Below are 27,635 nucleotides of genomic sequence, written 5' to 3'. Positions count from 1 at the left end.
TATATATTATATTATTATATTTTCTTTCAATGTGTCGTTGTGGGTATATTATTATTATTATTATAGCACATCCTTTGTACACACTGCTTTTTCCCTTCCTGATTTGGTTAGGTGCCCTTGGTACAGTATTGATCAAATGACGATGTGCATGTTCTTTATTACAATGGGAATCAGCTTTAGAACATGGGCTCTGTGCTGTTGGAAAGAGAGTGGCCTGTCAATCAGTTGGCAGGGAAGTGGCATGATGGGGCATTTAGACTTGAAGGGTAAATGGGCGAAGCGACCACATAGAAATCTAACCTCAGAGTGTGACTGAAGAAAAGCCTTTCTGATGGCCTGTAACAATGAGTTTAGCTGACTCCATTGTCTTAACCTTGATTATACATCTACTGCACTCTGGGAAAGGAGGCAGGGCAATAATCTGGCACATGACACATCTGAGTGGAGGTAACATGTAAGAGATAGGGAATATGAACATCTTTTACATTGCTTCCCCCATACAATGTGTGCACAATGATTTTAGTATCAAGCAGTCTTAGGAAGAGGACATCACACGCTGCTAATCTGCCTAATGCTGCCCGGTGGCCTGCTGCAGAGAGATTGCCAACTGGCTGTGATTTCAGCGAACACCGAAATTCATGAAAACGAACATTTCGTAAGATTGTGAACATGCAGTAGGTGAAGTAATCCTTCTGTGTTCAGGATACAGTGGACTTCTCAGCTCCTCATTTAAGAGAAGAACAGGCAGTGCATGTTTTGCATAGAGTGCATCTGCAAGAGTGCACGAGAGATTTCATTATGATACATTATGCCCCAAAGCAAATCAGCCTAATTAATCTGATCTGAGATGCATTCAAATTAATGGGCATTACAATAAAAATATACAATTAATAAGAGGTTGGATTAGTGATATGGCTCAAAGTCATACACAGAATATTTTTTACAGTGATATCTCTATTTCTGACTCATTTTGAGTTTTATCTTCTTTTATTCCTAATAAGCACATACACAGCCACTTCTAATCAGAAGGCACAGAACAGGGTTAGGAGAGAGTTATATTTGAACTGACTCCACAACAGGACAGGCAATTCCATCTGCAAATGAAGTTCAGTTGCGTAACATTAAGTGACTATGACAGTGCCTGTCCAATATATCAAGTCTGGAAGTGTAAGAGGACTATGCATACACATAGACATTTAGACATGTTGTTCACATGCTTAAAAAAAGATTGAACACTGCGTTAAACGCAAACGCCATAGCTCACACAACAGGTGAAGTCTAATGCGCAAATCAAACACAAATCGCGTTGCGAGAATCTCGAAATCATAACCTCCGTAATTGCCACCCAGCTGATTTTTTATGCAGCATTTACATTCCAGTGGTCCGGCAGCACTCATTGTTCTTCACAGACGAGAAAGCACCAGAAAAACAATGAATAGAGAATCATACCAGCGCAGAATTGTTAATGATGGATGAATATTGCTTGCAATTGTTTTGTTTTTGTTTTTTTCTCTCAAAATAATGAGAAAGGGTAACTCTCTCCCAAGCTTGACATTGAACTCTCTGCGTAAGATTGTGTTGAGTATCACACTGGATTCCCAATTTCCTGTTCTTCTGTGTCTGTCAAGACAGTTCTGCCATTTTAAAAGGTAGTGGCATGCACATATCTGCCCTACGTGGCTGCAGCTATGCCAGAAGAGAATGATACATACGAATAATAGGGTATAAAAATCAAAAGGGACTTGCCCGTACTGCACCTGCCCCCAGCATCTGTCAATCAAAGCAAATGTTGGTAATGTTATGAGGTGCTTGGCATTGATTATATCACTCTGTTTTTTTTTTTCCTTCTTCAGTCAGATGGCATGAGCCCAGGCAGTTCTCAGCCTAGCCTCAGACATACAGGACTGAAACCTGAATCCAGAATGAGTGGCATTCATAGCTTGTTGTTTCTCAAAAAGCACATACCGCTTTTTCAACATGAAGGGTCAAATGGACAGCAGGTTCTAACAGCATCTATTTGGAGACTTCTGCCTGACATCCTGGGTTGCTTCAGCTCTTGAAACATGTTTGCCACATTTACTGACAGAGAGCAATATGTTGAATTAGCTTGAATGTACTTGAATTATTTGGGCTTCTAATCACTGTGATATTTGAGACCAGCTGCAGCAAAGCCACTTATCTTTATTAGTAAACCAGACAATTGATCAGGCGAGCTTTGGATCCTTTTTTGTGAAAACATACAGATCAATGCAGCCGTGTCAATTGATCCTTAAGAGTCTGCGGAAGGCGGGGCTTTCGGCCGAGGGCCGTCATTGGGCAAGCAGTCTCACTTAAATGTTTCCACCTGCCAATCCTCCATTGATCCGAGCGCCGGAGTGGAACAGCGATGCTATTCTAGTTCGCCTTCCAGCTCTTTGGGGGCCACTCCTCTATGGGAAAACCAAAATAGGACATTGCAAGAGAGGAATTAATCACACCTTGTTTCCCCTGTCTGCAGGCTGCTGGAAGGCCCTACACAGGCTGGGAAAGTCATGTCTTCTTCCACGCTAAGCACCTGACCCGTATGCAGTGACGCAGCTGGGGCTAGCGGATAAAAATATTAAATGCAGGATGCACATCTTCAGTACCTCTGCAGAAGCCCTCATGAATCATTGTGAGTGCCAAATGGTACTGGCACACGGCCTCCCCAGCTCACAGCACACCTCGGTCCTCAGCACACAGTGCTGGGAGTACAGCGAAACACCAGCGGAGCAGAATAGAGTGTGCAGAACTGAAAAGGGAGTGGTCCCTCTTCACAAAGCCACGTGTTTTTATCCAACAGCAAATATACAGGAGCTATGCAGCACCTCACCTTTTGTAGATGGTAATTGAAAGAAGCATTTTCTAAGGTGAAATTAATTGTACTGAAATTAATTTAGGACTCTCACCACCCACCCAACATTTTTAAAAAATCAATAAATAAAATATAGCTGCAAGCAGAAACTAAGGAAGCCAAGAAAAATTTGGTATCCTACTATATTTTGGTAAATGTATTTTGCGATCATATATCAAGCATGCATGGATTTGAAATCAACTCCGTACAAGAGACAGCAAACCCCTGGCTCTTCATTATTATTTTTTTATTATGTACTGGCAAAAATCTTGAACTTGACATAGGAGGCAGTTCACAGGGATGCGCATTACATGAACAGGTCCATTTACTAGCCCAGAAACCCATACTGTTTGCAATTCATGAACCTGACAGCTAAAAGCCACATTGTAAAAGTTGAAGAGAATCTTGATTTTTGTCATGTTTGCAGGTTTAGTGGAGCGTTCCATCATTCTGTTCCACACTAGATCTGCCTGGCAAACCAACAATATAATAAGTGGGATAAGACAAATGACTGACTGTCTAAATGTATATAAGTTACACATTTTGGTTTCACTGAGTGTGTGACATGTTTATTTAGTTTTACATATAGTGATACAGAAATGTTATCTACTGCACAATACATTACCCTTACCAGCACAGATAATGCCATTCTGCTGAATGATGTGACAACTGCTGTGCTTGCATGGGACACTCGTGCAATTGTTTTGCAAATGGGATTTTTTTTTCATGAAAACACAGGTAAATGCCATATGATGACATTTATATCTTGATGTTCTCACAGTCTATTGAGTTAATATTTAAATGTTTCTTGCCCATACAAACTCACCAAAATACAGTTTAGAGTGGTTAATTTGCTTCATCCACATCCTAAAACTAAATTGATACAAATTAAAAACCATTAAACATGTTTGGCATTTCTGTTTACATGGGTTACATATTTTCAGTTTCAGCCCTTTCAAATTTTGTTTATTATTTGTTTATTAGATTGCACATCTAGTCATCTACACAAAAAACAAAAACACGCAAAATGTTCTCATTAATAAAGTTGATATGGTGAATAAAACAGAGGATGATATGATAACTAGCTTTGATTGATATAAACAGCATTTTAGAAAACCTAACTTGAAACAAATAAAACCAGAAACATGATTTTAGACCTAATGGTGGGCATTATGAGTCGTTTGGCAAAGTTGTTCATAATGAATGGGAATTTGTTTGGACCATCAGAATTGAGCCCTGAATTTCATGTGGACCTTTTATCTGGCCTGAAACAAGCCTGTTTCCAATGTGTTGCCATGGTGCAATGTGCTGTCTGCTCCAGAGGGTGGCTACAGCACTAGGTTGTGCTTCAGTTTCAAAACAGTGGACAGGAGAGCAGTTTAAAAACAGAAAAACAACCGAGTATGGAGGCAAACAATTCAACTGCCGCTGGGAGGGAGAAAGTGTCTTGAAAAAACAAGAGCCACATTTTTGCTAAACTATCTTCTTGAAACATAGTAACCTCAGTTGTCATAATAAAATTAAGGTATCGTTCTCAGTCCATAGTTTTTTTTTGATTTTGTTTATGTTTTGTTTTTTTACCAGAGAAAACAAAACAAAGCTACCGCTAATGGGGGAGCTGTGGATTTCATATGAAATGTCAGTGCATTTCAACAGGATGGTGAGTCAACCCCCCACCAGCCCTCCTCCCCCCTCCGCAGCCTCTCTGAGACCGTAAGCATGGCGGAAACCCGCTGACACAACGCTTTATGACCCTGCTGACTCTCCGAATGTTCTAGAACATTCTCCACACATCCCAGCTGTGCTCATAACCAGTAACACTGAAACCTCTGTACAGAAGTGCTACCGTACCACAGTTAGTACCATGTCCTCGAAAACAAAATGTGTCCTGCCCCTCACCTGCTTTAAAATTTTACCGAATGTCACACCATTATGATTACATTGGAAGAATATTACAGTAATGTTGTGAGATAAATGTGTGTTTTCTGGATTTAGGTACTGGTCTGATTTTACCAATGACTTACCCAGAACTTTTTCAGCCATTTCCATGGTCATTTGTCTCCCACTCTACTTCAATGAAGAAAATTTGTGTATTATTTATCATGTATTTATTTGTGTATTATATTTATATTTATGTTAAATGCAATACAGTGTAAAAGAATAAATAATTAGCTAAACCAAGTGTCTTAAAATTGTTCTCCCATATTAACACAATTCATGAATAAACATGAACCAATTTACAACAAATCAATATATTGATTAGCTAATTAGTTTTATTTACTCTTAGCTTTGTTCCATGTTTCTTTTGCCTCTCAGAATTCTATGCAGTGACATTTTCCCTGTCTTTCACAATGGTCAAGGGTCAGAGGCTGGCTATGAGATCCTCATGCTTCATTTGACATTACTGACAACTTCCCATTATCAAGGCAGTTGCTAGCAGCCTTCCACCTAACTCCAGCCCCAACCCCCGCCCAGCAAGTTCCCCCCTCCCCAAAATGTTTCCCTGTAATTTATATTATTTATTAGTATCCAGGATATCATAAGAATATTGGGTATACGTCACTGAAACAACCCTTATTTCATATTGTATGTACAAGCCGGTTTGTCTGTGAGAGCAGGTGAGGTTACATTACAAAACAATGCAGTAAGCAGGGGTGAACAGTAAGATACTGGGCTGAGCAATGCTTTACTGTGGCAGGGGAATGTCATGAAAAAGATATCACAAATGTGGGCCAGGTCAAATGTGGCGTAGGTCAATTAATTGCACACAATCATATTCAACAGAATATTTAAAAAATATTCCCCTTATCCATGAGGGGGAGAAAATATACAAAATTACTATGACGATTACAGTGGATGAGCAGCTACTTGATTACAATGAATGCTAAATAGATACATTTTTAAAAGGAAGGACAAAGACTGGTACAAAGGTCTAGAATACTGGTCTGTCTCTAAACGGAAGGTAAAACATCTCTTGTACACAACAGAGGGAAAAACAGTCAAGGAGGACAATCAGTGAGTCACCGAATGATGTCAGTAGTGTTCTGGACTAGGTCAGTAGTGTCCTAAAGAGAAAAGATATGAAGGCTCAAACACACATTCACGAATATACAGTGAAATAAAAACTCTGCGACTGTCTCCAACTGAACACTGAAGGGCCAGCCCTGGCCAGAATGAAAATAACACACAACTGAGTAGCGAAGCCTACAGCAGTGCATTATGGTCTTCAGGTAGATATATGTCAGTCACTTTGATTGCTCTCCTCGGCTTCTACTAAAAGTCAATCACAGTGATTTGGCATAATCACCATGGACCGTAGAGGTCAATTAATCCATCATGGACTGAAACAACTGGGCGATTTTTTTTCTTGGAGTATTTCTGCAACCCCCTGACTTTGGCAACCTTGTTGTGAGGTTCTGTCGGCAGACCTTCCCCTATGCTCTGCAGGTAAAATAGATTTGTGCAAAGTGCTACATTTTCATGATACTCAGATTAAGTTTGGTTGCTTTCATGTGAATTTGACTGCTTGCATGCCATTCAATCACCCTGGAGCCTCAGAGAAGCCAGTTTCCGCCATTGCAAAGCTGCTGTTGTCTCACATTTTATTATGATGAAAGTCAAAGTCAGATCTTCAGCAATACTGATTGAGGGGGTGTGCCATTTTCCCGCCTCCTTCAACTGTATGAATGTACTAAGAGATCTGTAACATCTTAATCACCATTAGGACTAGTGATAAGAGCTTAATGAAGGAATTAAAGATTAGACTCATTCTGAGTTAATTCTCAAATTTCCATATAGTATTCCAGTCTTCACAATCTGGGACAGCTTTCACATCTGACTTTAGTGTAGCAGTCAATATTCTTTCAAAGCCAGCCATGTTCAGTTTCCAAGGTATGGATGGTTCAATTTGTTTATGCAAGTGCACTACATTACACACAGAATGATGTTAAATGCCTACTATAGATTCTTGATTTTCATAGGAAGAAACACACATATAGCCAGGTCTGACCGACTTTCTGAGGGAGAGAAGCCGCCATTAAAAATAAAAAAAAAACTGCTCAGAATAGAAAGGTCAGCCCACTGCTTACAGAATGTGTTTCAACTCTGCCCCCAGGGCACCTCCCCACATCTCTGTCATGCTGTTCCTTTCTTCATGGGTTACAGCGTGGACGCTTTGAGGAGCCAGCTGGTTGCAGGAAAAATCCTTTAAATATTAATTGCCAACGCATGCAATCTCCAAACTGGTGGAAAAGGAAATTAAAGATTTTTAACAGGGGGTGAGGGCTGGCACACAGTCACCCAGTCAAGCCTGAAAGCAAATAAAGAACAATAAAATACAAAGCATTACATGCTCTATTTGCACACCTGCACATGACCATATGGTCAGAGGAATGCCCAAAAACAGGGTGGAGAATCCCTACGGGGGGGGGGGGGGGTTCTGTTCCACACATATCTTAGTGGTGAAGGTCATTTCAGGAAGTGCACTTTTTTAAGCTTAAATAAGTTCCTAATTGTAGAATAACTCTATGGTCAGCAGTTCCTCATTGACTGAATTTGCACATCCACATTCTGAAAACAGTTAATTTCAAATGCCAGTTCTTTCCCAGAGAATCTAACTGTTGTGGCACAAAGAAAATCTAATTGAACTCCACAGGCATTATTACCCCTGACATTTTTCACAGTTTTCTTCCAACTGTCACAATGGTAAAATATTTTGGTGAGTTGTGACTCTGCAAGATTATTGTAGTGCCTCTGTACATTTGCTGTTGTTTTTATTTATGACGTTGTTTCTGTATCACTATGAGTAAAAACGCCAATCGATTGGATTAGTCCTCAAGCTGCCAATCACCAAATGAGTTATTTTTTCTTGCTACAAAGGTGCCTATAAAATTCAACTGAAGAATGTTAAAGAATAAACTGTAAAACCACCGGTCACACTCCTATATACATATTCCCATATACATTATCACATCAACATGATTTGCTGCATAGACTATAAACAACAGGATTATAAGCACTCAAAAAAGGAAAATACCAAGAAGTTCTGTGTCATATTTATAGATATGGATTATCTGATTTTCTGAACTTCCGGGGGAAAACGAACTGACACTACGCAACATCATATTCATAAGAAGCAGTGAAATAGAAAATTGCCTCTAATCATCGCTGCATGACTATGTTTGCCCATCTGCAGCGAACGGAACATTTCTCCAAAGGCAAGATGCAGCAAATCAAGCAAATGGACTGTGTTTTTGTATGCAGGGCAGAAACATTATGAGACAAAAAGAAATCACCTTTGTCATCTTCAAAAGACACACAATACTCCAAAGGTTTTGTTGTGCCGTTATTTGCATCCTCTGTATTTCTGCTCGCCCCATTCCTTCCCCCAAAATGCACGCCAACAACAGCAAATTGTAATAACCATTTACCGGTTAATGATGGTGAGTGGAAAGTAAATAATTGTCTTATTCCTGATTCCCCTCTGGTAGCCAGTATAGGCCTTTGCTAATCAGTTTATTATAGGCAGCATACACCATGGGACCTTGCTCTAATGAGCTACTGAAGTGCTGCTCATTTACTCTTACGTGTCAATATCAAGGATTCATTTCAGTAAAAGATTCAAATCCCACACTGAGATTACCTGCATGGCTTGGGTCGGGGGATAAAAGGATTTATACATTACAGCTACAAAGTATGTGTTTTCATGTACTTGTGTGTGCGTGTGTGTCTCTGTGTTCGTAGTGTGTGTAACTGTGTGTGGGTGTGCATGTGTGTTTTCACACAGCTCTACCATGTGACTTTATCTGTATTAGGGCATGTTCCCGTTCCATTAAATTTCCTGATGGGACAGAATATTTGCAATCTTTGTACTCATCAGGACATCAGAAAATTGTGGTGCTTTTCACAAAATAATTCCACACTGCTCTCTGCCTCTAGCCTGTCCCTTATCAGACATTTACTGGCCGCTGCTACCTGGGCCTTCAGTGATACAGTGAACCTGTGGTTTAAAAGTTAATAGCATTCAGGGTCGCTTGGCGAGCGATGGGTCTTAGGAGGATTTAGCCTTTGTGGTTGTCTCTGCAGGAGAAGAATAGTGTCCATTGTGGAGGCCGCAGCACATTAAGACATCTTTCTTTCTCCTCCTTTTTTGTGAAGCATTTGAAATGGTTTGTGATCCAGTATGGAAAAATAAATAAATAAACAAATAGCACCTGTCTTTCCCATTAGCCGATTGCGGTGTGACTGATGAACTCCATTATGAATTCTTCTCCAGTCACACTCTTCTGGGCCTCGTCCTGTAAAAGACACAGCTGGGCTTCTCTCTTTCGCTGTCGCTGTTGGTTGGGAAATTTTCCCGCGAACGGATGCGTCAGACCGAGGCTGCAGATGTCACTCTGCCTCCCGGAGGAGAATATATCAGATACAATTTGTCCGCGGCTCTCCTGTTTGCATTAAACGCACCGAGTGCACCGCGGCGCTGTCTGGTCCGGGCTGTCTGTCGGCATGCTTTCAGACCCACGCGGTCTGGGTTATCGCGGCCTGCGAGGGCTTTATCAAAGGCTTTAACTCGCAAACGTGCTCGCGTCGGTCCGAGCCCCGTAACCCCTGCAGGCTTGCTTCTGAAACGGTACCTGCAAGTCTTTTTAAAAGATAATGCTGGAGGTAGATGACTCACTTTACGGAGGGGAGGCGGAGTGAGACAGGCGTTCCTGCCCACCTTCCTCCCCCGCACGCTGCCTGAACACATCTCCTCGCTGGCCCGTTGCCTTGTCAGCCCGCATGTTGTCTGAGTACCGGAGCAGTCAGCAAGGAGCTGGGGAAAAACACGTTTTGAAAGTTTGTTCGGGCAGCAGGAGAGACTGATTGTGTGACACAGGGACGACACTGTCACTATGGTGATGTCTCCCAGGTCCAAAGAGCGAGCATCTCGGCTGGTGATGACAGAAGCGGGGCATGCAGCCTGCCGACTCAGCATCTCCTGCCGAGAAGGGGGGGGGAGGCGGGGGGTTGGGGGGTGCCATCAGGTAAAATGATTAGAAAGGCTAGTGCAAGCTAACCTTTTTGATGCTAGATGAAACTGTCATGAGTGATGTACAGGGCAGATTTAAATCAGGCTCCTGCTCTTTAAAAAGCCTGCTGTAGCTCCTGTTATGGAAAAAGGAAAGAAAGAATGAGAGAGCGGTCTGTTTACCAATCTGTTCACCAAAACGTTGGCCCCTGTACACACACGTAAGTAGAGATATGCACATGCACATAGGCGCACGTTTGCTTGCACTCACGCGCACACGTAAAATCTAGCCCAAATGATAATACCCACCTCATTTCATCCAACAACTCCAAGCTGTGAACCAGGACTTCTTATGGATTTTATTTTGTCTGACACAGTATAAATATTCCCAGCACTGCTGTGACTCTACTGTCCTGTTCAGCATGTACAATCCCATTCCTAAAAATAGGTTTTTACTGCATTCCATGCTGTACAGTTATATACATGTATACAGGCAGCACTTCAGTGTGTTACAGTTATCTGGTACTTAGGTCAGTTTTATTTCCAGATATAACATTTGTAGCTACCACTAAGCTACACCACTACACCATAAACCCAAGAAGAGTGGATGTCAGTTAAAATGTACTTTTTAAAGTTGTACTTACATAACATAAATACTTAATAGTTCACAGTAAATAGTTAAACACTTCAAGTAAATAGCAAATACAATCTGGCAAATACGACTGGTGTAATATTATGGTACACACACTACTAGGAGTTTCTGTTCACGGAAGCATGCACAGTACTTTAAGAGAAAGAAGTTTTCATTTTCAGACATCCAACTGCTTGTTTTGGATCTTATTGCAACAAAATAAAAAGACATTAGAGCAAGATATTTTAAAAAGTGATATATAATGTATACACATTACACCAAATGATGAAGAATTAGACAGAGAAAATGATCAATCATATGCTCTAATATCTCTCTACCTGAGTTTTAATATATTTGTAGCTTTATTCTGTCTGATTTTAGGCTATTATTAAAAAGGTTCACTTCCTATCAGAATCTCAGTGGTAGGCCTCATAGACCTCTTAGCTGGAAGAGGGTAAAGCTATGAAAAGCATATAAGCCCAGCAACATTTTTATTAAGGTATTTTAATCTAGACATCTATACAAGATCACACATAGGAGCTGCTTATTAATTTGCCATTTGGCACTCAGTATGTTGAAAATCCACTGAGACACCCAAAACACACACACACACACACACACACACACATATATGTTGCATGCTACATCCTAAACAAACCAATCAACATGTCTTCCCCTTTAAGCCCTGAGGCGTGGGATGAAATCTGTGACTAAAGGAATATCCCCCGGACTCCTGGTTTGTATACAAAACTGTCGCCTAAAGGATTGCAGGTCCAGAGGAGATTAGGCTGTGGCTTTAATTGCAACTGAGAATTGATTGCAGATTAAGGAAGACCAGAAGTGTTTGCCCCACTTGGATCAGATCCACACCAGTGCAAGCATAGTAAAGACTGCCTACATTATGCACAGAGACAGAATAGTTGGAGTGGCTCTTGCCATGGATGTGAAAGCAGTTAGCAAATGTACTTTGACAAACATTCGTTGACGTTCAAAATTATGGAGCAGCTGTTGCCATTTTAAAAATGTAAGGCACTGTGCTCTGCGCATTTGTCCCTTCCTCTTCGAGTGATTCATATAATGGCAGACCTTACACATGCTACGCTACAGTGGTCTTTCCTGTGTGAACTTTTAGCCAGGCCAAAGAAGCAAAAGAAACGAGGAGAAAAGTGGGTCACTCCATATCCCCGGTGGAATTCAATCCATTTAAAGTCATGTGGGGACAAGCTTTCCCTTCGCTGGCTCACCTTGTCAAACTGACTGCCTCTGATCTCTTCAAGTATGTTTCTGCTGTCTCCCGCTTTCGAAAATACAATGTCCACTGTCTTTAAACCACTCCGCTGTTGCCCATTCAGACATTCTCTTACACATGTCCTCCAAACACCAGTCCACCCCGCCCCTGTCATACTAGCCCCCACCTTGCCTCCTTCAAGAACATTCTGTTCAATCTCTTTATCCATCCCTGCTCTACCCTGACCCCTTCAAATTGACTCTACAACATATGCTTAAGCTCTAACCTGCATACACATATTTCAGTTATCTTATAGACTTTAAAGTATCAGTGTGTAGCACTGTAGCAGCTATGAAAGGTGGACCATGACCAAGTACATTTACAAAAACTTGACAATTTTTAATTGTCTTACAATGAAAATTGTATACAGCATACAGTATATTGCCAGATAAACTAGGATTATGGAGAGCAATTTTTATTCACCCGTTCATACAAGGGATTGCCCAATTTCAGCCTGGAAAGTCACAGGGTATGCTGAATCACTCAGTTCTTGATGGATTAGATAAAGCAATTAACTCATCTTACCTGGTATCTTCAGTCTAAATGGGGTGCGGTTTTTAAGGTGAAAGAAAAAACCAACAGGTTGGACACTGCTGTCTGTGCCATTTCTTCAACCTGCTAATCCCGTTTCCTCTACAGCCATCAATAAATCCAAATCAGCATGTACCTCCAATTATTCAGGTCAGCTGTTTCATCCATCCGCTTACTCTCCTTAACCATTCTGTTCTTTTTCTATTTTCCTTCCCCATTTTGTCATTGATATTCAGATGTGAAGAAGGGTGGTGAATAACCTTGTTTATGATCCCAAATAGCATTTAATGTTCTGGATGCAATGTATGAACTGAATATATACTGACTGATTATCTACTCATAGCTAGGAGTGGGTTAGCCAGTACTCTGAGTATTTGTGTACAAGCAGATGTTATTTATTTGAGCATGTTTTAGCACTGGTATTTTGTTTTTAGGCATATTTGCATACAGACCTGCATATGAGTTACTGCCGTGAAAATTTATTCATGCGTGAAAGCATTCACAAGGGAAAAATTGTATTTCCTTGTGAATATATAAAAAGTGTGAATAAATATGTCAGTACTATATATTTGTATGCACTGTACTGTATGAAACTATGATTACTACTGTTATTTTAAGAAGTTGTGACTATTTATGTGGGTATGTGCATATGTGTATTCATGTTTGCATCTGCTTGTGTGTGTGCGTATGTACATGCAAGTGAGTGTTTGTATGTTTGTTTGTGTGTGTGCATGTGCGTGTGTGTGGATGGTGCTATTGTGTGTGGGTGTGAATTTTTGTGTGGCTATGTCTGTTCAAACGTGTCTACATTCATGTTGTGTGCGTGTCTGCATGTGCGCAAGTGTGTGCGCAGATGCATGCTAGTGTGTGTGTGCTTATGTGTGTGTGTGTGGGTGCATTTGTGTGTGTGCATGTGTGTGTGTGTGCGCTTCTGCGTGTGTGCGTGTGTGTGTGTGCGAGTGTGTGTGTGCGTATGTGTGTGTCTCACTGTACCACATCTTGCAGGACAGCACATTGAGCAGCACACTGACCCGTAGCGGGGATGGGCGTCAGATGGGTAATGAAGATGAATGTGGAGATGGTAGAGGAGGGAGGAAATCAATGGCATGAAGATGATTCCTTACCCTGCGTGTGGCATGCATGCATGTGTGTGTGTGTGTGTGTGTGTGTGCATGTGCTTCTGTGTGTGTGTGTGTGTGTGTGTGTGCATGTGCCTGACCCAGCCAAAGGGCAACACAGTGGTCCTCTGTCCTCTCTTTCTCAAAACACCACTCTCTTGTGTCAGAGTCTGCAAATTAGCCTTCACTGCGCGTATAAAAAATTCTGACTACCTGGACCTCATTAATAGGCTATTTACCAAGTTATTATTCGAACAGCAGCCACCCTCTCCTTGTGATGAATTGCACGTCTATTCATGACAGGTAAACAGTCATATTAAAATGCTGTTTGCAAATCTGTGGCTGCTGGTTGATAAGCTTGTTTAGAATGCATGCACTGCATGAAGAATCATATGCAAACCCCTGAACCAATGTGCTTCTTTTTCTACAGAGCTGAAACGACCCTGAATTTTCACCCATCAAAATGACTAAAGCTCGGGAGGTTTCGTGCCCCACAGCAACCTGTTCACGAGGGCTCCAACCAGTGAGCAGAGTGAAGCAATAGATTTTGAGGATGTGGTTGAGCAAATGATGTTATCACCAAGGCATATGCAGGGTAATCGCGTATGTCTCCCACGAGACCAATGTGATCTTCTCGCGAAGTGCGTGCGTTGAGCTCAATCACTGCACCCCTGATTGATGCGGACGTAACGCGGAAGCAGCATAATTGCTGCTGTTGTGGTAAGAGTTTGACAATTAGCCTTACACTTCAGTTCAGCTCAAGTCCGTGGTCGGCTGAACTATTTTAAGGGAGGTGGTTGAGGAAAAATCCCTGCAGAAGCAGACACGCAAATAAAAAGATGATCTACCAGCTCATTGTACCTTAATCAGACTCAGCAAGCCCCGAGTGGTCTTCTCAACTGTGACATTTCTGTCCCCTTTCACAGTATGTGTGTGTGTGTGTGTGTGTGTGTGTGTGTGTGTGTGTGTGTGTGTGTGTGTGTGTGTGTGTGTGTGTGTGTGTGTGTGTGTGTGTGTTTGTGTGTGTGTGTGTGTGTGTGTGTGTGTGTGTGTGTGTGTGTGTGTGCGTGTGTGTGTGTGTGCTTGTGTGTGTGTGTTTGTGTGTACAGCCTCTTCATGGCAAGGGAAGGCAACAGGTTGGACATTTCCAGCACGCCAGAAAGCTAACCATGCTTTGTAAACAGCTTGTTTCTCCATCAACCAGGTCACGTAAAACAGAGGTGGCTTTATTACTGTGCCGAACCAGTCTCCAAGGCCAGCATCTCTAATTATCTATGTGGTGATAGGGCACAAACTAACTGATAAAATCAGGGGAAAAAAAAAACCTTTTTCACAAGGATGCAAACAATTCCACCTCGGAAATCGAGTAATCTAGTGTTAAAAGAAATATTTAAATCACCTGTGACAAGCTACCTACTTCAGATAAGGTGGTTAAATTAAATTGCCAGTAGATGGGCCATGGGTTCCACGCGCTGCAGGAATCTTGAGTGTAACTTCTATGGCGGTCTGCAATACGCAAACCTCTTTTTCTGGATTTGTCAGGCACAGCTTATTTTCCCATGGCCTGCTTGTCATGGGAAAATAAGCTGTCAACAACAAATTTCTTTGGTATTCACACAACATTTTATTTCTCTTTCAAGCTTTTATTGGATTGTTTGTCTTTTTGCTATTACTAATGTATTATGGTTGTTGAATGCTTAAAATGGTGTATGTTGGCTGCACAAACTAAATGTCCAACTCTATAGCTAATGAAGCACCTAAAGTGTGGAATACAAACTTCAAAAATGATTTGGGTTCACAGTGGGGAAATAGGAGAGCCCGTTGCTCAAGTAGCCAACATTATCTGATATATTAATTATGGTATGTAGACAGTAATTAGAGAAATTTACCTCTTCAGACAAAACAGCAAAATCCAAAGAATCCGTGCTGGAAATGATTATGTATGTCCAGAGCTTATGCATGGTGTAAATGTCCACTGGGTTCAAAATTTCACTGAATTCCATCTTTTTACTGATTATCTAACCGATTTAACATGTTTTGAAATGTGTAATGTTTTTAATGGATGTTTTATGTCTGATTTTATCTGGTGTAATACATTGCATGGTAGAAAAAAAGCAGCTTTTGGACCACAAATCCCATCTACAGTGCATTTCAGTCTCAATGTGCAAAAGGGGCTTTAGGAAATGAAAGAAGCAAGGCTGCTGTTTAAGTAATGTATCTTTTACTCAGTGTAGCCCACATGTCATTGTACTATCACAATTTAACATTTCTGTTTTTATACACTACATTCTAATAGGCTGTGGGCAAACCTGATTGAATTTGTTGCTCTGTGGTTGAACAATGAAGAGAAATGCATTCTGGGAAATTGTGGAAGCACAACGACCCCCCCCCTTACAGTTTCACCTTGACAAGCTCTTGAGAAACAGCTTTCGATAGGGAGGGGTGGGGGATTCAGTTCTGGGAGGCAGAAAAATCTCCTTATTTGTCAACCCAGCAGCCAGTAAATGTTCCCAGAGTAACAGCAGAATGTAAATCAGTAAATAACTAAGTAATGGGATTTGACCGTCTTGTCATTTCCAGTCGGGCACAGGCTATCTCCAAGGATATTAGCAGATAAATCTGAATGGCTTCCATCTGATGTGGTGCACAATAGTTATTGATCAGCTCTCCCCCACCCCCCCAACCCACTACACCCCCACCCCTCACCATTCACCCTCCCCTAACATGAAGTGAGAGGAGCTGAGTTTATTAATTAGGGATTGACATCCAATTCTCTCTTCTTATTCAAAGAGACAGGGAGAGGAATTCTGATGAAGTCTGTCCCCCTCTGCAAGTCTCCCAGCCTGTGATCAAGCTAGCAAAACAGCTGTTCACCCCACCATCTGCCCAGAACCTTTCTTCGACCAAATAGCAACACATATTGCCATATTACATTCCACAATACTGAATTTTAAAATCTTCAATCTCTGTCCTTTAGTGTTTATCAAAGAATATTGCATGATATGTACCTGTTGATAGCTATCCCACAAAATGCTAAAGCAATAGTAGCTGTGGAAATGTTGGATAAATAACCCCCTTTTTAATGTGAGATGTTTTGTAACGGATGTTTTGTAACTGACCTTGAATTCCTCCAGGCCAACAACACTTATATCTAAATTGTCCCTTATGTACTGTACATAAATCAAAATATTTACATCTACAATGTGCACCCAACGTACTCTGTTTGGCCTTTGGAGGTGAGTGTTGGTCAGAGGAACGGTGAAATGTTGCCCGCTGCTAGTTTGCAGTAGGTTCAATGTTTCCAGTAGGCATCCTGTCAGCATTGCCTTCAGCCAATCAGCCAAGTTCAGAGGAGAATTCTGTTTCTGAGAGACCCACTCATGATTTCTGATGGATCCATTCACTGCTCACCAAACTTTATTTAAAATGGAATTTAAAAAAACAAGTCCCAACTTTTTTTTTTTTTTTAATTGATTGGGATCTTCTATGGATCTCGCCCTGAAACACGATCCCCACACGAGGTGCCACACCTTCTCTCCTCTGCTTCCCTTGCCCCCACCCCCACCCCCACCCCCTTCAGCGTGAGGCCTGTCTGCTCTAATGAACATAAAAACATCTTTATTGCCTTTTCCACCAGCGTCTCTTTCTCCTAAACTTCGCTCTAATGGGATATGGGGACCTTCCATTGATTGGGTTAATAGAGAATAAAATTGCCTCTTAACTGTACCTCAGCCAGGCTCTGGGGCTAATCCTGGCCCGGCGAGGACTGGCAGGGAGAGACAGCCTCTCGCGAGCGACGATACGGATCTGATCCCCGCGCAATTTCATGCCTACTTTGCCCCTCTTCTCCTCTCCACAACGTCAATTACCCTCATAAAACAAATCCTGCGCAACTCTCAATCCATACTGGATTCCTCTGGGGAAGTGGGCAGGGGAGTGGAGGGAGGGGGCCAAGGAAAGCAGGCCCTTACTTTATGGCCCTTTACGTACGATGATCTATAAAGTTGCGGCTCAGCTGACATTTAATCTATACGTGGCAAAATGTGTACAGTGTGCACCTAATTTAAAAATTCTCTCATTTTACTGCTCTTCAAACCAGATTAAGAAGTCGCTCTGCAAAAAAGATGATTCGTGGTGGGTTTACTGAGCTCACAAAATGTTGACATTTCTGTTGTCGTGAAAAAAGATGTAACTTTATACCAAACTTTATTTAAAATGGAATTAAAAAAACAAGTCCCAACTTTTACAAAAATATTGTCCTCTATGAATTTTAATGCATGCAGTACCATAATAAAGCTATAAATTCCCTGAAATCCAAAGCTTTTTTTATTTTTACCAGACCCTGGAGAGCCAGCCTGTACATTAAGTCTTTTGAAACTGGGGTGTATGTATTTGATACAGATTAGACGGTCCTATTAAATTTCAAGCTGGCTGTACCAGCTTCTCCAAGAGGATCATCTCTCTATCACCCTTTGACCCCTGACCTCTGGCCTTTAGGGCTAATCCTAGGTTAATGACTTGATGATATCATGCTGATGGTTACATTACACTCAGCAGACCTGCACAGATCCCAGGTTCACTAGTGTATCTGAGGTTATTATTTCACGACACCCCATGTACGCAAGCCCCATGAAAATGGCAGCCAAATACCCTTGTGGAAAAAGTAATACCTTTAAAAGGCACAGAGGATTGATTTCTGAAAGCATTACAATCAGGGGAGAGTGACCCACTAAGAATGTTTTACTTAGCTTCACAAGAGCCATTTACGTGTATACTTAATAGGTCCAACCAAGGACTTTACCAGGGTTTAATGTTCACAAAGCTTTTTACAAGACTTTGAAAAGATATACACGAGAATAGCATATCTGTGTTTTTTTACAATGTAGAAACCTTTGTGCCATTGAAGTAACACTTATTTTCAGCAGAAATATTGTAAATATGTTCTTCCAGACAATTTATATGTTCATTCATTACACAATATATTTGAAAATGCCTTTTGAAGCGTCAAATGTACGGACAGCACATTGAGCAAATACGTTTATGCGTCTGATGCTTTCCCCACACGATTCAGGAGGAGTGACGGTCTGAGCCACGTCAGCTCTCCTTACGTGTGCGGGTTCAGAACTGCGCTCCCCCCTGTTTATGCCTTCCTTAATCTCCACTCTTCAGGCTAAATTCGTATCGATGTATAAGTGGGATGAAATGTCCCTCCGTTCATTTCATATTCTCCATTATAATAACCCTCCGTCGCCACTGCTTACGTTCCAGCTGTCTCGGATCTATCAGCATTCAGGGCCCAGTCCGTGCTTCCATTTTCCTGGAGAAAATGATACACTTTATCTAGTTATTCATGCATTTCAGAGACGCTTCCCGTGGTCCACAAAGGAGTCAGCAAAGTTGTCTGGAGAAGATGAAAACAAAATGGCAAACACATTCAGACAGAATTTGGGTAGAAGGTGTGGAGTGTATACATTAGGAGGGTACAGGGATATTCTCATTTAGATTAATAATAACTGGAAATATGTTTTCCTGTACCCTCTGATGCTGAACAGTTAACAGGTTCAGCAATCTGTGTCAGAGTAAATCAAGAATCCACCCCTCTGCTCAGATTTATTGAACTGATATATGCCCAATGTATGTCTTAGAGAGGAAAGGAGTGAAGAAGAAAATATAACATAACACAATATTTAAAATGGATTGCATACAAATTATTTGGACAAGGAATATTCTTTAAAATGTAAAATGCCAAGGTGTAGAAATGATCAGAACAGGCCTGTGCACCCATGAGCTTTTTTTTCTTTTCCAAAAAATGAAGAAATGGGTTTAATTTCTGCAGGTTCATCAGCACTGCAATATTGCAATAACCCCAATAGTTAATATTTTCAGTTCACATTTTCATGAGCTTCACCAACTATCTACAAAAACAGTGTGGTTTTGCTAAAAAGCTAGCCCTGGTGCATGGTGCAGTGCTTACCCTCCCTTTGCGTCCTGCCCAACTGTTGCTGCCAGTGACACTCCCAGTGGTGGCAGAACAGATGCATGATCAATCGGTAAATAGGCCTACCATCAGCTAGCATTAATTAAATAGCTTTCAAGCTTAGATATGTGGAATTAAAGCCTTTTTTTATTTGGGTGTAATGTCCAGAGTTTGAGACTGCTGTCATCTTTAATTGGGATGGGAGGTATGGGGGATTTTGCGTTTTTTCCTTCTTCTTCTTATTCTTCTTAATGTACAATGAAATGGTCAAAAATGTTACTTTCTGTTACTAAACATGCAACTGTTCAATTTTAAGTCAAACCTTGAGGTAAAATCTGATGTCAAGGTTAATGATGTCAAATTTTTCAGCAATTTTCAGTATGACCAAAGAGCAAATAATAATACTTTATGTTATGTTTATGACAATATGTTATCAGAATTGTTATCAAAAATAAATACATCTGCTTCTTTTGTGATAATATGTTAACCTTCTAGTGACTGACAAGACTTCCAGCCCAGTATGTTCTTTTAGCAGACGGTTTAAGGACCACATTGGTGATAAGCACATTCCACAAGTCTAACACCTACGACATTTATGCACAAAACATAACAGTAGCTTGATTGTATTTCACTCACCTTTTCTTGTCAGCTTTAATTGTCTGTTAATAAGCCAGCTGCGTTTTTAATTAAAGCAGGGCAGCCTGCTATTTCTAAACATGCCTCAAATATCTGTGAACATACAATACAATTAAATCACAGCACCCAGAAAACACTGATTGTAAACAACAAATACATAAGGTCACAGTATTTGGACTGGTCTCAGTATTGGAAATACCAGAGGATCATCAGACCCTACACACCAGCCAGACCTCTCCGTTCTGCCACCTCTGGACGCTTGGCACCTCCGCCTCTTCGCGTCTGTAATTCCCACTCCCGCCTGCTGTCTGTCCTGGCCCCTCGCTGGTGGAATGACCTCCCTGTGGCGGTCAGAACAGCAGAGAATCTTACCACCTTCAAACGCAGACTGAAGACTCATCTCTTCAGGCTGCACCTCTCCCCACCCCTCCATATTCTATAGTTTAGCTCACTGTACCTAGTTAGGATAATATGATTACGTTAGTGTATTTGGCAGGATTGTTGTTTTTGTCTGATTAGGCAAAAGTGCTAGTTTGTACTTGGTAGGATTCTTGGTTGGAAGCTGAACAGCTTACTCTACATGGTTGGAGTCCTGATCGATGTGGTCACTTCTGGCACTACGATCCTTACTTCACTCTAGTGTTTCTTTTGCACCTCTACATCGTGAACCAATGCACTTGTTGTAAGTCGCTCTGGATAAGAGCGTCTGCTAAATGCCTGTAATGTAATGTAATGGAAATACATTCAAAGTTTTTTCCTACTTCTTAAATAAAATATATAATTATTAGAAGAAATGTATCTACATAAAGCATAAGTTATTTTCTTTACAAACATTTCTCGTTTGAAGCAAGCTTTCCAGTCCGTGCCAGTAAAAAAGTCACCCAAAACCATACAATATAGTCTGTAAGTATTTAAGTCTGTATAAGAATTATTGCTCCTTTTTGTATCAGCATTCCAGAGGACCAAAAGTAACTTGTGGACTGCACTTTATATTGTTCAGAAAAACATGAAAGAGTATAAAATACGATAATACGATAATGATATACATATTCATGAATATATGAATAATTATACAGTCTTATGTACATACAGCAATACAGCAAAAAATTACAGGTTCCACAAACTATATAGATGCCATACGCAATAATAGACACACAATTATCATACACACAAATAGTATATACATTGGTCTAAATATATCTGTGAATACAATAAGAGAGTTGTACACTGATTTGGAGTTAGATATGCAAGTATTTGGGTTATGAGAGGTGCAGCCCCGTGATTTAGTGTTTTTGGCCTAAATTCAAATCCATGACCCTCTGGTCTAACCAACCATTGCCCTACTTACTGTTTCTGTCACCATTTCAGTTAAGCCTGGACTGAATCATCTACACATTGTGCACCTACTGCTACTCCAGGTTCTTATAATGCTGGAAACACTGTCCCCAGAACTTCCCAACCACACTCCTACATTCCAGCAATTCCCATGGAGATGCTGACCCTGATTAGCCAGCAGCTGGGTTTGGACAATCAGCTGTACTGATAAACGCTACATGAGGAAAATGAAAACATACTATATACAAACTGTTAGGTAAATCAGTTTTTAAGCCCCATGTCCATGTAAAGTCCAATGCCATGAGAACCACCACATGGCCAGCTGAATTTAAAGAATGAGAAATTTAAAATATTTCTAAAGGAGGTGCATTTTTAACCAAGGGATTATGAGAAATCAGAGTACAATTTTCTCAGCTCTAGGTTTCCAGCCTCCTCTCTCATCCAGAACTTCAAACAGTCGCTTCTGGAATTGACATGGTGGTTGAAGGTATGGTGCAGTGTGTGTGTGGATGTGTGTGTGTGTGTGTGTGTGTGTGCACGTGTGTGTGCGTGTGCGTGTGTGTGTGTGTGTGTGTGTGTCAGTGCCACAAAACCTCTCTGCTGGTGCCTCCTGCAAGAGGACAGGAGATGAAACAGTTTTAATGTGCCAGCTGGAGGCCACTGACTGGACTGTGATTTCAGGCCCGTCAAGTGGGCTTACGGTTCGCTATGGCCAGAGGCATCTTCAGCACCCCTTTTTAGCATGTGCGTGCTACTCTTGTGAAGAAGCAGCATCTCACTCCCTTGGCAGAAAAGATATCTGAATCTGGTTGCTATTCTGGACACAGTGGCTCCTGTGCTGAGTCTTTAGGAACAAGTAATATGGTATTTGTGTCCGCGGGTAATTACAACCACACACTGGCATTTTTCAGCCACTGTTCACTGGCACTCATTTCCAATTCAGCCCTCTATGGAGTGAGAGAAATATATCAATTCATACGTGCAATAATTGCTTTAAAAATTGAATATCAGATGTAATCAGTAAAACTGAGGCAAGTGGCACAAAGGTGAAATTGACTAATACTGTGTCTCATGCCAAGAAAGACAAAGAAATTTGAGCTTTGGCGGAGAATGGAATGAACAATTCTCTCATTATAGGTGCAATTATGTGATATCACATTTGCAGCTGTTTCAAGTGGTTAGACCAATGTGAGAAAGGGCAACTAAAGGCCTTAATGGGCAGGTAAATGCAGGATGACAGGGCCTGAGATGTTGCCTACTGTAAATACAAATCAATTTCTCCTCCACTAAAAGCAGAAAGATGGTTTTTGCTGTCAGTGCACATAATTAGATTAAGCATAATGACTTCAACAGGCAATTCAACCCATCTTGGGGTGTCGAATGCAGTCTGCCATCATTACCCAGAGTAAGGAACCATCTTGAACATGTTACTTCATTTAATATATTTAAATGCCTTACAGGTGTGTGTGTCTGTGTGAGTGTATACGTATATATATATATTATATGGTTATATATATATATATATATATATTATATATATATATATATATATATATATATATATATATATATAATCAAACAAAAACGTTAAATAATTTAAATGTGAATGAGGCAATAATTCGGGCTTCATTAAGGGGTCCTCATTTTCTTGGCATTAGGACCTTTCAAGTCGGGGCGCCAAAATGCACAGGGAATGGCCCAAAGAGCTAGAGAAATAGTAGTCTCTTAACCAGCGAGCCACAGGAGCGACAGAAGACGGTGTTGTGGCCCAATGGCAAGTTCCAGCGCACACCAAAGTATGGAGGAAGAGGTCTACACGTGTTTGAGGTGCTTGGCTAAGTTAGCTAGCTAGATGCGTTTCCTCTTTTAGTTTAAAATGAGCGATGACAGTGTTTTCAAACGTGTTTTTGACTGTTATCTTGATTATATCACAAAGGCGAAGCATTCACACACATGAATGATTTTTTTTTTCTAAGAGTGGTAGGGCTTATGTTTGGTGGAACTCTCATGGCAGGCGCTCTGTCGCTAGCCATCTTCAAGTGTTTTCGTGTTTTTAGCCGTTCCCAAGCAGGCCAACTCAGACTAGAGTGCGATACGAATATGGAAAATTGGTGGGGCGCAAAACTTTTCCTTTAAATATCATTTATCTCAAACTGTCGAAGTTTTGGAGCATGGACTTGAAAGCAGGCTTCTGTACCATAGGAAACGGAGCCATTTCTGATACGAGAAAGCAAGTGACGGAGTCTGTTGGACTTTGATGTCGATTGCTGCTGTACGCATACTTAGTAACTCGAGCAAACGTCTCAACCACCACTATCTGTCGGCTAGCTCCGCCAGCAGTGGCTTGTGCAGCCCCTGAAGCTGTTGTGGCTTTCAAGAAGCGCGAGGATGCAACGAGATGTCTGAGAAGGAAATTAAATTATTGTTGAAGCGTTGTTTTCATTAGAATAAGAGTTTATTGTGCAGATTGAAACATACATTTATTTAGCAAAGAAGTGGAAAACAAATAATAGAAATAATTGACAACTGCGGGAGTGCGGTTATTTGGCATCAACCCGCGAGTTCTTGACACCACCGCGGTGTTGCAGTGTTGCGGTTACCGTTACAGCCCTACCTGTGTGCGCACAAAACCCCACCAAGCTTTTTAAAAATGTAGTCTAATAGCCGTGGTAATAACGAGAATTGTGTCAATTGATCAATGATTACTGTGTCAGTTGTCAGTGATCAAGAATTGAACAGTAATTTGTATTGTCTGTTGTGATTTACTGTGTAATGAAGAAGCACTAGATGCATAGGGGTAATTCTAGTTCTAGTAACTCTGCTTAACAGTACAATGTTTACAGCGTAAAACTAAAGGTTTTTATTTTTTAATTTCATTTAAGCAGACAGCAGAAGAAATGTCCAAGAGATGCTCACTTGTTTGCCAAGGAGGTCATTCTCCTTCCGGATCCAACCACCTCATTTGTACCAAGACGTGCCAGAAGGTCGTGGCTATTTGAAAATGGTCACGTAAAGTCAGCAGTAGAATTCAGCACTAGATGGAATGAAAAGAGAAAAGACCTAGAGAATAAAATAAAGATTATGTGATATGAAACATGTGAATGTTCATCTAAACAGGAGTTTCAACATGGCCAGGCTTTCAAAGTGTATTTTTGTATATAAATGGCTGCTTTATGAGTACATTCTTTTGACAGTGATGGGATGGCCTCAATTGACGATATTATTGGGGGTCTTCGGGCTAAAATAAATGAGGAGCATGTGGTCCGATTCAACATTATCCGAAAAAGAGTTTGGGATTCCACCCTCAGGACAATGGAAAGACCAAATTTCTCACCTGAAAAAAGGCTGGATATAAAATTTACAGATGATGATGGTCTTTCTGAGGGGGCAGTTGACCTTGGTGGCCCAAAACGTGAATTTTTCCGTTTATGCTTACAAGAGCTTAAAGATACAAGTGGCATGCTTGAGGGGCCATCTAACAGCAAGTTTCTTGGCTGCAACATGACAGGTGACATCAGTATATTGTAATCAAAATCCTTGGTAAAAGAAAATGAGCATATTAAGCAAGCCTAATGTGATCTTTGCGATAATTTGAAGAAAAATTGAGATGATGATTACTTTATTTTCACAATTTTGTAATCTGCTATACTCTTTGCATTCTCTTGTGTCGGGTAAGATGTGACACTGCACTTTATTTATCTTGAAAATCAGTAGAAAGATACTATGATGTCTCTTTCTCCTTCCACAGCAACCAGGACAGATGCATACTATCGTGCTGGTCAGCTAATGGCAATGTCCATTGTACATGGTGGACAAACGCCATGCTTCCTTTCAGAGAAACTGGTTCAAGCACTCATTAAGGGCCCACAGACAGTGGAGGTAACGGTTGAGGACATTGCAGATATGGATACCCAGTCAGCCTTGAAGGAGGTACCTTTAAGTTGCATTTTGAGTAGTATTAATATCCCCTGATGTTTTCCAATGTCTTTTACTTTGCATCTAGACTTTGAATGATCTTTAGATGATCTAATGTCATATAGCTAAAATGCATTTAAATATTTTGGTCACAGAGCAAATTTGCAGAATAACCTTGTCAGGTTGTGCTAAATGAATGGTTAAGCCTGCTTATGAAATATCCATATTCAAACAAACTCATTTTTGTTTTAGCTCAGAGAGTCAGAAAATGAAGCTCAGTTGATGGAGGCAGTGAGAGAGACAGAGCATTTGTTTAGTCTGTCAGGGTGCTCTAAGAGAATTACTTTGTCGAACAAAGATGATGTGTCCAAGGATTTGGCGCATTGGTATGTCTTGCAGAGGACGAGAACACCTTTTGAGAGGTAAAAGTTCACCTCCAACATTGAAAATGTTCTTATTTGTTTACAGTATGTTAATGTGAGATTTTTTTAGCCATGTCTACCTTATTCAGTTTTATTTCTTGAATCTAACATTGGTTGATAAGGAAGAAATGAATGTATGTAAATGTTGATAGTTATTCAGCTGGGTTTTGTTTGACCTTTTTAAGATTCAAAGAAGGACTTGCCAGTCTTGGGGTTCTAGAAGCTCTTCAGCAACATCCTCAGAAAATGAAAACATTTTTTTTTAAACCTACAAAGAAATTGTCAGCAGTTGACCTGGAATCGCTCTTCAAATGTCGCCTCTCAGAAAAGGGGAGCAACAGGTTTGAGTGGGAGTGCAGAACTTTGGGATTTTGGAGAGACTACCTCCAGGATGCAGAATGTAAGGAATATTAATGAACTTGCTCGGGAATGTTTGTAATATATTTTGCATAATCAGGCTTAGATTAACACTCTTTGGGTCACATTTGCTGACTTGCATCTGTCTTTCTTATTCTTTCTTTTTGTGGATTTCTGTCTTCCAGTTGATATGCAAGCAGTTACACTTGAGGAGATCCTTATCTTTGCCACTGGATGTGAGACTCCTCCAGCTCTGGGCTTCTCTCCTGAACCATCTGTGGAGTTTCTCGCAGACAGCAAATTCCCTACAGCCAACACGAGTGACAACGTTATCAGAGTTCCAGTCAAGGACACATATGAGGAGTTCAAAAATGACATGGACTTTGGCATAAAAAATTCCTCTGGATTTGGAATGGCCTAGACCCTTCCTCTGTTGTTGTTCCGTACGGCTGTCTGCGAATCATACAGTACTGACTTTTATTTTGGAGGAAAAAATGTAGTCAGTACTAGCTTCAAAGTGTAACTGCTGCTTAATATATATATATATATATATGAGTGGTTTAGCTAGTTGATTTAGATGCCTAAAGTTTAAAGCTTCTTTCATTCTGTTGTGGAGATTGAACTTTTTCCTTAACTTTAACTACGTTTGGTCACTACACAGAAATACAGAACATTTACTAACATTTTGTCATTGGTACAGTTATTGGTGTGCATGTGTTTGTGTGCCTAGAATGTTTTTTTGTTTTTCTCTTTGAGTGAAATCTCAATCTTTGTTACTGTTAGTATCAATGTTCAAATGTGTACAAATGTTGAATAACTCAAATATCTAGATGGTTATTTTCTGAAGTACAAATTTCAATTTGACATGTTGTTTTCCAGTAAGATCTCCACAAGGAACATGGATGTCCTCCAAGTAAAAAAAGTTAATAAAACAAGTTAAAACAAGTGTTTTATCAATTTATGTTAATGAGGTTCTACAACACGATCACTTTGTCTCTAAAGATGCATATGCCTCTATAAATTGTGGATATGGTCAAGGGTGAGGCTAGATCAATCCCAGTATACCCTCATGAAGAGCCTTGGTCCTTGATTATTCAGAACTCAAATTCTGTTTTGTTTTTTTGTCACACACCTGCTTCATTCAGAAGGTTGCAAGCTAAGAGGAAGTGTTCTATACCGTGGTTTCCATCATTTGTCAATGGTCTTATATTCTGTAGCACATGCAACACGTGATCAATGTGTTGCTGCATGCATTCCCTTCCACTTGAGAAGACTGCTGGTCCTACATGTTGATTCCTGCCAATTGTCCACAGTTGAATGAGAGTCATATTGCGCTCTGTGCTGAGGCCGTGATTGTTCCACTGATTTATAAATTCATTTAACGCTCTGTTGATCCTTGGTAGAAAGACATAATGTAAAGCTCTAATGCGATTAGGATTGTTGTTTTGTAAAATCCCCTCACTTTCCATGAAAACAAACAAATCCTTGAAATATGCAGAGGACTCTGTTGACCTCTGCCCATAGTCTCTCTATTCTTTGATTGT

The 27,635-nt window shown here is 40.7% G+C and overlaps 1 protein-coding gene across 5 annotated transcripts; it reads left to right on the top strand.

The window, feature by feature from the left end:
• Window positions 1-23,074: 23,074 nt before the first annotated feature.
• LOC135234072 (G2/M phase-specific E3 ubiquitin-protein ligase) lies at window positions 23,075-27,036 on the top strand. 5 transcript variants are annotated; one of them, XM_064298216.1, is made up of 7 exons: window positions 23,095-23,171; window positions 24,283-24,381; window positions 24,592-24,905; window positions 25,146-25,327; window positions 25,565-25,734; window positions 25,920-26,134; window positions 26,277-27,036. In XM_064298216.1, the coding sequence occupies exons 3-7, from the start codon at window positions 24,599-24,601 to the stop codon at window positions 26,510-26,512; spliced, it is 1,110 nt and encodes a 369-aa protein (XP_064154286.1). In that variant the 5' UTR covers window positions 23,095-23,171; window positions 24,283-24,381; window positions 24,592-24,598; the 3' UTR covers window positions 26,513-27,036. The 5 variants fall into 5 exon arrangements, with proteins under 5 accessions (XP_064154289.1, XP_064154286.1, XP_064154284.1 ...); XM_064298218.1 differs by having other exon boundaries at window positions 23,100-23,175; window positions 24,287-24,381; XM_064298219.1 differs by lacking the exon at window positions 24,283-24,381 and having other exon boundaries at window positions 23,075-23,171.
• The last annotated feature ends 599 nt before the right edge of the window (window positions 27,037-27,635 follow it).

This window comes from Anguilla rostrata, chromosome 11 (genome assembly GCF_018555375.3).
Source record: "Anguilla rostrata isolate EN2019 chromosome 11, ASM1855537v3, whole genome shotgun sequence".
NCBI classification, from domain to species: domain Eukaryota; kingdom Metazoa; phylum Chordata; class Actinopteri; order Anguilliformes; family Anguillidae; genus Anguilla; species Anguilla rostrata.
This window is presented reverse-complemented; position numbering and strand designations above follow the sequence as displayed.